The sequence below is a fragment of the Loxodonta africana genome, chromosome 27 (assembly GCF_030014295.1).
Source record: "Loxodonta africana isolate mLoxAfr1 chromosome 27, mLoxAfr1.hap2, whole genome shotgun sequence".
NCBI lineage: Eukaryota > Metazoa > Chordata > Mammalia > Proboscidea > Elephantidae > Loxodonta > Loxodonta africana.
The window spans coordinates 11,906,279-11,920,380 of record NC_087368.1 but is presented as its reverse complement, the minus strand read 5'-3'; the positions used below and the strand labels follow the sequence as shown (position 1 = coordinate 11,920,380).

General features: G+C 42.1%; 1 protein-coding gene across 3 annotated transcripts in view; it reads left to right on the top strand.

Moving 5' to 3' along the window:
* Positions 1–2,399: 2,399 nt before the first annotated feature.
* Positions 2,400–14,102, top strand: part of MRPL3 (mitochondrial ribosomal protein L3) — a 69,538-nt gene continuing 57,835 nt past the window's right edge. For 2 of the 3 annotated variants that reach the window (XM_064277331.1, XM_003420905.4), the window contains exons 1-4: positions 2,403–2,615; positions 3,458–3,642; positions 4,633–4,724; positions 7,657–7,755. In XM_064277331.1, the coding sequence (XP_064133401.1) occupies positions 2,524–2,615; positions 3,458–3,642; positions 4,633–4,724; positions 7,657–7,755 (468 nt within the window). In that variant the 5' untranslated portion in view covers positions 2,403–2,523. Of the gene's footprint in view, positions 2,616–3,457; positions 3,643–4,632; positions 4,725–7,656; positions 7,756–14,102 lie in introns of all 3 variants that reach the window. The other variant, XM_010600490.3, reaches the window with a different exon arrangement.

Below are 14,102 nucleotides of genomic sequence, written 5' to 3'. Positions count from 1 at the left end.
GAGATCTGGGTCCCGTACTTGTCAGTTAACAGCATACTGCAGTGACTACATCTAGAATGATGAAACCTCAAAGACCTGGCAGGCAATCAGGAGACATGGGCTGTGTGACAGCAGACGAATGACTCCTTGCTCTGATTCAGTTCAGTAGTGGTGCCAGTGAAGGGTTTCATTAACTCAAGGTCCCTGTTCTGGACCAGGAGAGATTTGACACTAGGGGCAAAGGTTAGGGTAAAAGGCTTCTTCCTCAATACTCACAGACCACTGTATGTGATATGTTTATTTGCCAGTTTTCCTCTCTGGCCTTGGAGGAACTACAGGGCAACGGCAGCAACGTATTTGTCATAGAGAATAAAAGAAACGGAATGGCTAAGAACAGAAGCTCTCTGGTCACACTGCTGAGATTTAAATCTAGCTGGATGACTTCATTTAAGTTAAATAATCTCTCTGTACCTGTTTTCTCAACTGTAAAATGAAGATAATTATAGTATTATCACATGGGTTTGTTATAAAGATTAAGTGAAAAAATATACTGAGAGTGAAAATGAACCCTGTTAAGTAATCATGCTATAGTGCTTATAACATCAACACAATTTTTCCAACAGACCACACCCAAGACCACACACAGCTACAAATGATTAACAATTCTTCCTTCTGAGTGATTGCTGCTGTCTTACCAAAGTCACTTCCTGTCCCACTCTGGATTCTTCCTGCCTCCTAAAAAATGCTCTTGAAACGCCCAGTTGCTGAACTGCACTTGCTTCTTCATGGCATATGATTCAAAACAAGCCCGTTTCCTTGATGCCACCTTAAAATCACTCATCAGAAGCCCAAATCCTATAACAAGCCCTCTCAACTCACACAGAAATGTTATGTGTGTGTTCTCTCTTGCTGTAGCAAGCTAAATAAGCCTAACTTTGTTTGAATTGAGATGTGCTTCTGGTGGTCTTTGGCTGGTGGGCTTCCACAATTCTGAGCACATACTATATGCACAAGAAATGCTAGGTATTGGCAGTAGTGGTCAAGTCTTCTTATCCCAGCACACCTCAAGACAAGTTTGTCCAATGGAGGGTCATTCTTATTTAACTGGCGAACTAGGCAGAACGGCTAGGATGAAGAGAGATAATTTTCTCCTCCAAGGCCCAAAGTACTATTGAGAAGTGTCTGTGGTAACTGCAAGAGCACTGGGTAGAGTAGAGGGCAAGCAAACAAATCTTTGGTGCCTACTAAAATCCAAGTAGTAGCCAGAAATTGCTTGGACCATTGCTTGGAGTTTTTAAGTTATGCTTGCCAGATGTCAAAAAGAAGAGTTTGAAATAGCTAAAGTTTTTTAAGTTTTCATTTCAGCATGTCTACAAACACCCATTTGACAAATAAAAAAATGGAGTAGTAGAATGCATGCCCAAGGTACATATACGGTGATAAGCCTGGGTGTGTTAGTAGTCTATTGCTCTATCACAAATCTTAAAACTTAGTGACTCGAAACAACATCAATTATTCATTCTCTCTGGCAGTTTCTTTGGGTCAGGAAACTGAGTTGCTTGGCTGCCTGGCTCAGAGTCTTTCATGGGTTGCAGTCATCTGGAGCCAGAGAATCCACTTCGTAAGTGCCCTACTCATGTGGCCAGCACGTTGATTCCTCTCCGTATGTATGGGTTTCTCTACAAGAATGCTTGAGGGTCTACAGGACATGGCAGCTAGCTTTCCCCATAGGGAGCAATCCAAGAAACCATGATAGAAGTGGCAATACCTTTTATGACCTACTCCTGGAAGTCACACATCATCCCTTTGGCCATAGTCTATTGATCACACAGGCCAGGCCTGTTTCCATGAGAGAAGGAACTACACAAGGGCACGAATAGCAGGAGACAAGGATCGTGAGAGGTCCTATTGGATGCTGGCAACCAAGGGAGAGGACGGCTGTTCTGTGAGGTGTGTAAAACTCAGGAACTCTCCTTGTGAAGAAATGTGGCGTGCTGCCCTTACTCAGGCTGGTTCAAATTTTCGCTCTGCCCATCGGTCAGATGTGTGATTTTGGAGAAGCGCCTAAATTCTCAATGTGTGTTCTGTTATTTATAAAACAAAAATAACTTCCTTTCAGGACTGTTGTGAAGGTCAACCAATGTAAGTCCATCACGCGCTGCTTAGCCCAACGGCCTGCCCCACAGTGGGCACATTTAGAAGTTATTTCCCTCCCCTTCCCTTCCTCAGACGAAGTCTCATTCCTTGTACATCCCTTTTCTTCGACTTCGGGAGAGACCATTCAGCTTCTACCCTCCCGACGCGCACTCGGCTATTCCCGAGGTGGAACTCTAGTTCCGGGTCTCGGGTGCCCGGAGCGCATTGTGGCCTGGACCGGAAGTGGCTCCGGCGGCTGTCCTTCCGTCGCCGAGGGCATCGGCGGGCAAGTAGCGCGACGTTTCCCGGCGCCTGCCGCAGGACGCGTGGCACGGCGTGGGGACCCCCAGAGAGCAGAGCCTCGGGGCGCCGGGAGGTGTCGTAGCCGGAACCCTTCCCGGCCACGCCATGCCGAGCTGGAGGCTGCTGGCTCAGGCCGGCGGCCAAGTGCTGGGCCGCGGTGCTGGCGCCCTGGGTGCTGCCCGGGGCTCGGGGAACAGGTGGGTGTGGGGGGAGAGACGGGTTTTGGGGGGAGTGGACCCCCCCATCGCAGCTTTGGGCGACGGCCCTGGCGGGACACAGAGGTGCCTGACCTGGGTAGAGAAAGGGGCTTTGGCCAGACCTGGGGCCCAGAGGGATAAGGAGTGTTACCTAAGGATGTGCCTTCTAAGGGGCTAAAAGGGCGTTTTTTTGTTTTTTTCCGAATGCCTAGGAGCCAGTGACTGCCAGCGAACATTACCAGCAATCAACAGTAGTATTATATTCCTATTAGTGAGTGTTTTCTATGTTCTAGATACTCTGATAAGTGTATTAGGCGCCTTATCTCGCGTAGCCCTCACGCGAGCCAGCTCTCTTGACCCATTTTACAGACACTGTCACTATTCCCTGGTGGCGCAGTGGTTAAGAACTCAGACTGCTAACCAAAAGGCCGGCAGTTATAACCCACCAGCCGCTCCTTGGAAACCCTGTGGGACAGTTCTCTGGCGTATAGGAATTGGCTCGACAGCAGCAGATTTTGTTGTTATTTCGCCTTATAGATAACTAGGACATAGGGGAAGTAACTGGCGCATGGTCGCTCCAAATAAATGGAAAATTGAGACTCCAACCTGGATCTACCTGACTATAAGGGGGTTCACAGGCTGCAGGAAGCTCTACTTCTGTTGTGTCACTGGGTAAAGAATTGCATACCTCCTTCCGAAGCTCCAAGTGTTAGGGAGAAAGTCTTGCATAGAATCCAAACCTTTTTCCTAAAGCCCTGACTACACTTTCTAGCTCCTGTGACCTCTTTTTCTCTACATTAAATAGGGGAACCTTCTGAGTTGTGTTTTCTTCTTTTTTACAGAGCAAACTTATGGCTTTTTGTTAGAAGTCTCCATGGCAAAAGTTGTACTTGGTGGGATGAGCATCTTTCTGAAGAAAATGTCCCGTTTATTAAGCAGTTGGTCTCTGATGAGAATAAAGCTCAATTAGCAAGTAAACTGTGTCCTCTGAAAGATGAACCATGGCCTGTACCTCCTTGGGAACCAGGTGGTTATTTTGTGATGAGTTTTCACCTCCTGATTATTATGTGGCTGGGCACATTCAAAATCGTGGGGAATGCTGAGTAAATTTATCATCGCTTGAAGTTATTTCTCATGTCTAAGTATACCTGTTTCATTGTGATTTGGTTTGCAAGTTTATTTCCAGGCCGCTACTCTACTGTTAGTGAACATCTAATACAAAGACCTCCTCAAGAAGCCATTTTGTAGGTGAAAAGAAAATCATTCTGTATATATTCGCTGCTTCTTTCTGATAAAAAATATATATAAATCAAGGAAGAAAGACTGGAAGAATATAATCTAAATTGTAATTTGTCGAGCAGATGTTTTTGTTGGGTTCTAGCACTCAAGGTTTGCCAAGCATGACCCCAGAATTAGCTTCATGCCTGGTGAGTTGCTAAACTCATATGTGGCCAGACCAAAAAGAATGAGACCTCTCCTATTTGGCATGTGGTCTCTGAATTGGGTTTATAGTGACAGTTGGATTGTATGGTGGCCAGAAGGTCTTAGAGTAAGAGCAACTTTACCAATTTATGCAATAAATCCAAGTGTCAGGTGAAGGCTGACCTATTTTAGCAACGTGACCACTTGTGGCATTCCTATAGCTCCAGCTCTTAGAATTTGGGTGGTAAATGTTTTCCAGTTAATGAGTTGGATATGAATTGATACTAGGAAAGTGTAGTGATGTATTTATCATGTCTTCTATTAACATTTTCAAACTGGAATATAGCAGTCTGTTTTCTTTATTGTGTACAGTTGTTCATTTTACAAAGATTTACTGAACATCAATATATTATGCCAGGCATGGTTCAAGGCACTTATACCTATGAGGAAAAACAGTTGTGTTTTACTTTGACTATATTAGCATGTTTCTTATCTGTCTGCCGTTGCATTGAAACTGCATTTTAGGAAAGACTTGTGTCATGTTGGGAAGTGTTGAAGACGCTTGTGCTGACATTTATTTGGTTTTAATTGTCAGGTTCCTCTAGAGTTGGCCTTATCGCACTGAAGCTGGGCATGATGCCTTTGTGGACCAAGGATGGTAAACAGCACGTGGTCACATTACTTCAGGTAAGAAAGAAATGGGGTGTAAAGGTTCTGTATGTGTGCCATGATCTATTTATGCAAAATAAACCTCAATGGGCAATATATGTACCCTAAAACTGTATGGTGAAGGATAGAGTAATGTCGACCATAGGTGATATTAAAGAACTTTACTTGCTGGATTCAGTGAATGCTCTGACTCTTGCTTTAGTGGTGGTCTTCTTGATCCTGGTGTTGAGGTAATTGAGCAATGAAGAAAAAAGATTATAACCTAACATCTCATAGATGCACCAGTTTAATTACTAATTTAAACAATAAAATCTGTCCCATCTTATTTTCAGTTTTGGAGTTCTCTCAAGTCCAAATGATAAGTTTGATCTCTTTGCTAACTGTCAGACTGTAACGCTCTCTTGTCTGGAGAGGCAGCGTTTTGTTTGCTGAAGTGAAGTATACTCTAATGGCAAAGAATGTGGGCTCTGGGGTCAGGGTACCTGAGTTCAGATCCTGCTTCTGCCACTTACTAGCTGTGTCATGTGGAGCACTATCCCTCGTTTATAAAAGAAAATAGTAATTACGACCTTTTAAAAGATTATAGTGAGGATTGCACAAGATGATTAATGTCAAGCATTTAAAACAATGTGTAAATTCCCAAGAAATGTTAGGTACTGTTGTCTTTATCATTATTATAGAAAGATCACTGATAAAGTTAAGAGATCATCACTCCCCAAATCACTGGAAAACTGGTTAATATTTGGGACCTGGTCTTCATGTGCTCATTAGACAAGTGATGTTGATTAAAATGAGAGCTATACACTAAAGTGCTTCAAGTGCTAACAGACACAGAGGGCCTACGTGCCCTTAGTAATTTTCTTTTTTTACTTTGAATGATCCAGTATAAGACTACAGTTACAAGACTCTAAGTAACAGTCCTTCAGGAAGGACTGGTGGGATTGTAAACTGGGACAACCACTTCAGAAAATGTTTACCATTATCTGGTAAAGTTGAGAAAGGCGGGCCTTGTAGACTAGTAGTTGTACTCCGAGTATTATTAGAAAAACTTGAGCAGATGTGCACCAGGATATATGTGTAACAACGTGTAGAGCAGCTTCACTCTTAACACCTCAAGATTGGAAATAACCCAAATGTCCGTTACAGTAGGATGGGAAAATAAATGGTGGTATATTCACCTAACGGAATGCTGTACAACAATGAAAATGAACAAACTAGAGCTATGCACGACAGTATGCATGAACCTTACAAATAGAGTATTGAGTGAAAGAAGCAAGACATGGGAAAGTGCGTACAGTCTGATTCCATTTACATCGAGTTCAAATCAGACAACACTAATCTACATTATTAAGCAGTACTTTCCAAGGTGGCAATTTGTAAAAAAGAAAAAAGTAAATGATTACCCATAAATGTCAAGAGTAGTGGTTATCTCTAGGGCAGCAGTTCTCAAACTAATGAGTATCAGAAGCACCTGGAGGGCTGGTGAAACACACAGATCCATTAAGTTTGGGTCTGGGCCTGAGAATCTGTGTTTTTACCAGATTCCCAGTTGATATTGATGTTGCTTTTCCAGGAGTACAGTCTGAAACCACTGCTGTAGGGTAAAAAGGGTGGAGGGGGGAGAGGAGATAGATTGGGACAAGACCCAAAGAAGCTTCTGGGGTTCTACTTGACCTAGGTAGTGGTTACATGTTTACTTTCTTTATAAATACTCATTATACATTTATGTTATATGCATTTTCCTGTGTGATTACATTTGACCATTTTTTAAAAAAATTTTATTGTGGTTTAAGTGAAAGTTTACAAATCAAGTCAGTCTCTCCTACACAAATTTATATATACCTTGCTCTATACTCCTAGTTGCTCTCCCCCTAATGAGACTGCACACCCCTTCTCTCCACCCTCTATTTCCATGTCCGTTCACCCAGCTTCTGTCCCCCTCTGCCTTCTCATCTCCCCTCCACACAGGATCTGCCCACATAGTCTCATGTGTCTACTTAATCCAAGAAGCTCAGTCCTCACCAGGATCATTTTCTGTTATATAGTCCAGTCCAATCCCTGTCTGAAGAGTTCGCTTCAGGAGTGGTTCCTGTCTTGGGCTAACAGAAGGTCTGGGGACCATGACCTCCGGGGTCCTTCTGGTCTCAGTCAGACCATTAAGTCTGGTCTTTTTATGAGAATTTGAGGTCTGCATCCCACTGCTCTCCTGCTCCTTCAGGGATTCTCTGTTGTGTTCCCTGTCAGGGCGGTCATCGGATGTAGCTGGGCACCATCTAGTTCTTCTGCTCTCAGGCTGATGTAGTCTCTGATTTATGTGGTCCTTTCTGTCTCTTGGGTTCATAATTACCTTGTGTCTTTGGTGTTCTTCATTTTCCTTGGCTCCAGGTGGGTTGAGACCAATTGATGCATCTTAGATGGCTGCTTGCTAGCATTTAAGACCCCAGATGCCACTCTCCAAAGTGGGATGCAGAATGTTTTCTTAATAGATTTTATTATGCTAATTGACCTAGATGTGCCCTGAGACCATGGTCCCCAAACCCCCACCTCTGCTACGCTGGCCATCAAAGCGTTCGGTTGATTCAGGAGACTGCTTTGCTTCTGGTTTTAGTCCAGTCGTGCTGACCTCTTCTGTATTGTGTATTGTCTCTCCCTTCATCTGAATTAGCTCTTGTCTACTATGAAATTAGTGACTACCCCCTCCCTCCCTCCTTACTCTCATAACCATCAAAGAATATTTTCTTCTCTGTTTAAACTATTTCTTGAGTTCTTACAATAGTGTTGACTTTTTTTTTTTTTTTAAGTTGATTTATATATTTTTAGACTGGTTGATTTAGGGACGTAACGAGATAAATAACTTCAGGGAATTCCTAATTGTCCCAGAGCCACAACGTGTTTGGTGTGTAATGTTAAAATGTATCTTGGCACATACTTAGTTCTTTGTGTTTTTTAGGTTCAAGATTGTCATGTCCTGAAATACACTCCAAAGGAAGATCACAATGGGAAAATGGCAGCCCTGACCGTAGGAGGAAAAACCGTGTCACGCTTTCACGTAAGGATGTGTTTTCATGACTGGAGTAGTGTATTTCATTACCTTCCGATCTGAATTCTTTTGTTTTGAGACTGTTCGACAACCATAAATGTGTGTTTGTCCGTGAGGTAAATGGGGCACTTTGGAGGAGGTAGCTTAGCAGGGCCGTTGAGCCCAGGAACCCAAGTGACTTTTAATTTGTTCCAGCAACACTCCTAACTATCCGGAACAAGTAGCTTCACCTTTCTGAGCTGCAGTGTTTGCCTGTCTTAGTCATCTAGTGCTGCTATAACAGAAATACCGCAAGTGGATGGCTTTAACAAAGAGAAATTTATTTTCTCACAGTCTCGGAGGCTAGAAGTCCAAATTCAGGGTGCCAGCTCTAAGGGAACAGCTTTCTCTCTGGGGGAAGGTCCTTGTCAGTCATCAGTCTTCCCCGGTCAAGAAGCTTCTCAGCACAGGGACCCCAGGGCCAAAGGACATGCTGTCCTCCTGGCTTTTGTTTCTTGGTGGTATGAGGTCTCCCTGTGTCTTTGCTTGCTTCTGTGTTTTATATATCAAAAGAAATTGACTCAAGATGAAAGAGATTGATTCAAGATACAACCTTATCTTGTAGGTTGAGTTCTGCCTCATTAACATACCTGCCTCTAATCCTGCCTTGTTAACATCATAGAGGTAGGATTTACAACACATAGGAAAGTCACAGCAGGTGACAAAATGGTGGACAGTCACGTAATACTGCAAATCATGACCTAGCCAAATTGACACACAGTCTTAGGAGGACACGATTCAATCCATAACATTGCTCATCTGTAAACTTGGAATAAAGTGAACACTTCCATCATAGGTTTGTTATGAGGATTAAATGAAGCTTTTCCAAATATACCTGGCATAGAAAAAAAAAAAAAAAATTTTTTTTTTTTTTTTTTTTTTATACCTGGCATAGAGGAGACGATATATGGCAGCTGTTGGTTGTTGTGTTGTTAATTTTACTTTCTTCCTAAGGAAAATTGTCTGAGTACTTGATACCAATAAGTATATATGAAGCCAAATCAGATTTTTTTTTTTAAAGAAAGCCTTTTTTTTTCCAAGTAAAATACTCAATAGAATGCTGGGTTTTTAGTTTAAATTTTTTAAATTTTGCACGATTGGTATCCTTTATTGCTGACGAAACCCTTCCGCGGCAGACATGGTTAACATGCTTGGCTGCTAGAGGTACCTCAGAAGAAAGGCCTTGGTGATCTGCGTGTGAAAAATCAACCACTGAAAACCCTGTGTATCACAGTTCTACTCTGACACGCTTGGGGTCACCATGAGTAGGAGCCGACTTGGCTCCTACTGTTTTGTTGTTGTTTTTTTAGTATTGATGACGAAATGCAGAGAAAACCTCTCTAAAATGGTGACTGTTTTCACTAATAGATGACAAAACATCTTTAGGTTTACTAGAACATATTGCTTATGTCTAAGATAAACACCTTTTTTCATTGCAAATTATTTTCAAAATGAGCAATGGTTGGAAATTAGGATATAGCCCATATTCTCACCTGTCATAACTAGCCTTTGAATTGTTCAGCAAGTGTTTATTGTATGCATGTTTCTTCATCATAGTTAACTTTTGTTGAGACTTATGCTCAACATATGAATTTTTTATATAACTGTCTCAGCCTCTGAGGTTTAAAGAGGCTTGAGTAACTCACTCAGGGCCACTGTTTTACCACTGATAAAAGGTAAAGTGACAGTCAGACTCCAGAACCTTACTCTCTATTGTGTCTTGATGTCCACCTTATGGGAACTCATAGACGAGGGGGAAGGATGGGCAAATCAATCAGCCATCCCAGTACAGTGCTAGAAATGCAGTAGGAGCACAGAAATGGGATGGCCAGCTCTGCTTGGGGAAACCCCAGAGGCTTCACAAGGAGGAGACCAGGCGGGAGAATGGGTGTTAAAGCCATGTGGAGGAGCATGCGTGCTTGGGAATAGAAATATGGTGGCTGGATTTGAGTGTGCGGTTGTGGGGCCAATGGAGGAAGGTGGTAAAGGTGAAGCTCTCAGGTTAGAGCAAAAAGGGCCTTTATACCACAGTAACTAGCTTGGACTTCATCTGGTGGACTCCAAGGAGCTTTCAGAATTCTTTAACCAGGCAGTACTGTGGTCAAGTTGTTATTTTGGTTAACCACAATTAGAAGAAGCGAGGTGCAGGGAGTGCACTTAGGAGGTGATTAAAAGCAACTCCGGGAGAGTTGGTAGAAGCCTTCTGAACCAAGGTGGTTGCACTGGGATTGGAAGGGGTGGGGATTCGTAAAGGGCTTGGTAGACATGTTGTAGTGAGAGGACACAGATGTAGAGCAGTTTAACTCAGCGGCTGGGTCCATGCTGGTGCTTTGACCTGGGATAGGGACAAAGAAAGGAAAGTTTTGCAGAAGGGATGTGTTTGAGGTGGAATTGTCCGATAAATGGTGGAAATAATGATGTGGGAGGCATCAGTGAAGAGGGGGTAGTGGGAACCACTGATGTCCTTTTAAACTGACATGTTTTATAAATGTTAGAGAAGTTTGCTATTTTTTACATGTTAGTGTAGGCCATTTATAAAATTAAAACTTTGTAGAAATAGGTGTCCAGCTCTTCTGGAGGGTTTATTAATTATAAGTTAAAGATTCAAATAATTCCACAGCAATTAAAAGTACAGTGAGATACTTATAAAGTCTTTTTTCAGATGTCAAATGTTTGAATTTTTTAAATACATGACAGCTTTCCTTTGGTTTGACAAACAGCACTGTTTTCTAACTGATTGCACTTCTGTGTGTTTGTAATGACTAGCACTGTTGTCTTTATTTTTGTTAGCAGTTTTGCAAATTCATGACTTTATGACCTGAAACTTGTAAATCTAGTACCACGTTAGGATAATCCATTCTGCTCCAACAGATCTATGAACATTAGTTTCTCAGAAATAGAAGATAGTGGGGAAAAAAAGTGGATTGGGGTCAGAAGAGCTGAGTTCTCATCCTGATCGCTACTCTTAGCTACCCTTCCACCCACTTGTTTGGAAGTCCCTTTCCTTACCCATAAAAACAAAGAATGGGACTTGACAGTTTATAAATTCTCTGCCAGTTCCAAAAGGCTTACGTTGGTTCTCTGAATATTCTAGTTCGGGGCTGGGGCGGGGGGGGAGGTAAAAAAATGTACTTGGGAGCTCATTTTAATTTAGTCCATTTTACTTAGTAATGAAAATGTGGTGTAGATAAAATTTCATGAACATAATAGTGTTAACTAACATAATACTAATAACTGAAATATTCTAGAAATGAAAGTACTTTCAGCCTTGAGACTGTAGTCTGCATATTTTAAGCTTTGTTCTCTTCACTGATATGCAGCAATGTGATTTCGGCGCTATATTCCTATGTTGCACTGGATTTTGAGCCACTTACAGAAACTTTTAAAAACCACTCACTTCTCTAGTATAGAAAGCATTCCAAAGGACTTTCTTAGATGATTCCTTCAAGATTCAAATTTTCTAGGTCCAAAGGGACATTTATTACAATATTAAGAAAAAGCTTAGTAATAGGGCCAGAACTGTTTTTGTTTGTTTTTCTTTTTTTGATTTACAGGGAACTTACGCCTCCCAGAAAGACTACTTTGCTTTTGCTATTTTTGTAGCTTATTATAAACAAAAGCTAAAGTGGTACATGAGGTTTTTGAATAAGGAAGTTAAGTGGCCTTAAAAGTTGATCAAGTCATTCATCTTAGGAGCAGAGATGCATTTTCATTCTGAAAAGGATGATTGCAGACAACGTTGAAGAGGGAAAAAAATGCGACCTCACAGATGGGATTACCCAAGTGTGACGCTGCTGTCAGCCTTTTCAATTGCATTTTGAAATCATTTATGTAGAAGTTTAAAAAAGGAGAAAAAAAAAAAACCCTTTTTGTTATACTGTGGCAGATTCCAGCTCATTTTGAGCATTTGGTTTTTCTCATAGCTGACACCTAATTAGTTTTATAACATTTGGATTTTAAAAGAAAAAATTAAGCTTTTCAGCTTTAGTGAAATTGGAAGATAATTAACAAGTATATGTTACCTTGGTTCGATTTGTTTCTCAGACTGTAGTTACTTAGGTCAAGATATTCACCTTGTCCCTTTTGTGTTACTAGAGAAATAAAATATTTTTCTCAGAAGCCTTTGGCATACTTTAAAACTGATGTATTAACATAATATTATGCTTTTTTTAAATCACCAGGTGGAATATATGAATGACAAAAATAAAATGGAAGTCTATTCTAAAATTTAATAAATCTGAATTTGACACATACATCAGGAAAATAATTTCAAAGAGACTTAAAATGAGAACTTTTGTTTTAGCAGCAATTATGACTGAAGATGAAAAGTTGGGGCCTTGCTAAGAGGGATGCCAAGTATTAGTCTTCTGTTTCCGTGTGGGAAGTGAGGTCATAGAGGATGACTTGAATGAATTTACGTTATCACTCGTTGGAGGAAAGAATTCTTCTTGAGGGAACTCTGAGGAACAGAGCAGCCTCTGGTGGGCATCCAGAGCAGAGCTTCTCAACGTTTGTTGCACAGCGCCACTAGCGAGCCCCAGAGAGATCCTCAGTGGGTTGTGGACCGATCCAAAAATTAAAGTTCTGTGCTTGTAGGCTAATGCTGTCCAATTTCATGTTAATTAAAGGCAACTTGGGGTCTCTGGGTGGTGCAGACATTTAATGCGCTTGGTGCGTTGGAGGTTCAGGTCCACCCAGAGGTGCCTCGGAAGAAAGGCCTGGCAGTCTACTTCTGAGCATATGGGAGGTTCGAGTCCACCCAGAGATACCTCGGAAGAAAGGCCTGGCAATGTACTTCTGAAAATTCAGTTATCGAAAACCCTATAGAGTGCAGTTCTCTTCTGACACACACGGGGTTGCCATGAGACAGAATCAGCTCAAGGGCCAGTACGTGTTTGTTTGTTTTTTAAAGCAACTCACTGAGTAAGTTATGAAGGGAGACTAACATTTCACGTTTTAAATTGGAATTAGCAAGTAACTGAAGTTTGCTGGCCTTTCAAACATGGTTTTCTGCAGTAAGTCTGGCTGTGCAGACACGTCATTGGGATTTGGGGGGAGGGTGCTTTGTTGTCAGCACACCATCTGCATCGTCTTGAGTTGGTCAGCGTTTGTCATTTGCTGCTGTTCTTGCTTTTTTAGTTACAAATTATGCTTTGGTTTCATAATAACCAGTTTTAGCTTCTCGTGGATTGTTGTTCATCCTCACAGTAGGTACTGATGTGTGTTCGAGGACTATAGTTTTACAATGACTAGACCTGAAGACAGAGGTCACAAACTGTCAGGCCGCAAACGTACTACGTTGTACATTGAGAACTACTGCAACAGCAGTAACAGTGGAAAGAAGAGGCAGGTCAAACAGGTGTTCGTTGTGCTCTTGGACTAGTAAGGAGGGCACTGTACCTGAAGCAGGGTGAGCCAGGGGAGAATAGTAGATGACCTACTTTGTATAGAACCTCGTAGACCACGGGAAGGACTTAGGATGCGATCCTGCACAAGATGGAAGCCATTATATTGATGTGATACAGCTTTAGTTTTAAAACGCTCATAGTCTTTGAATGAAGAACAGACCAGGGGGTCGGGAGTGTGGAAACTTGGAGACCAGTTAGGAGTCTGTTGAAATTATCCAGGCAGAAGATGGTGGTTTGGGGTGGAGTGATGAGAAATGATTGATGTGGGCTGTATTTTTAAGTAGAGCTTTATAGGACTTGCTGATGGGATGGATGTAGAATGTGAAAGAGAAGAGTCAAGGGTGACTACAAGATTTTTGGCCCAACTCATTGCTGTCAAGTTGATTCCAACTCATAGCGAGCCCACAGCACAGAGTAGAACTGCCCCATAGGGTTACCTAAGCGGAAATCTTTACGGAAGCAGACTTCCACGTATCTTTGTCCTTCGGATCAGCCGGTGCCTTCAAACCACTAAACTTTCAGTTAGCAGCCCAGTACTTAACCACTACACCATCAGTGCTCCTTGATTTTTGGCCCAAACGAGGAATTATGTTGTTGTTCTTAGGTGCCATCAAGTTGATTCCGACTCGTAGCAACCCCATGCACAACAGAATGAAACACTGCCCAGCCCTGTACCATCCTTAAAATTGTTATGCTTGAGCTCATTGTTGCAGCCACTGTGTCAGTCCACCTCTTTGAGGGTCTTCCTTTTTTCCACCGACCTCGTACTTTGCCAAGCATGATGTCCTTCTCCAGGGACTGATCCCTCCTGACAACATGTCCAAAGTATGTAAGATGCAGTCTCGCCATCCTTGCCTCTGAGGTTGCGCTTCTTCCAAGACAGATTGTTCGTTCTTTTGGCAGTCCATG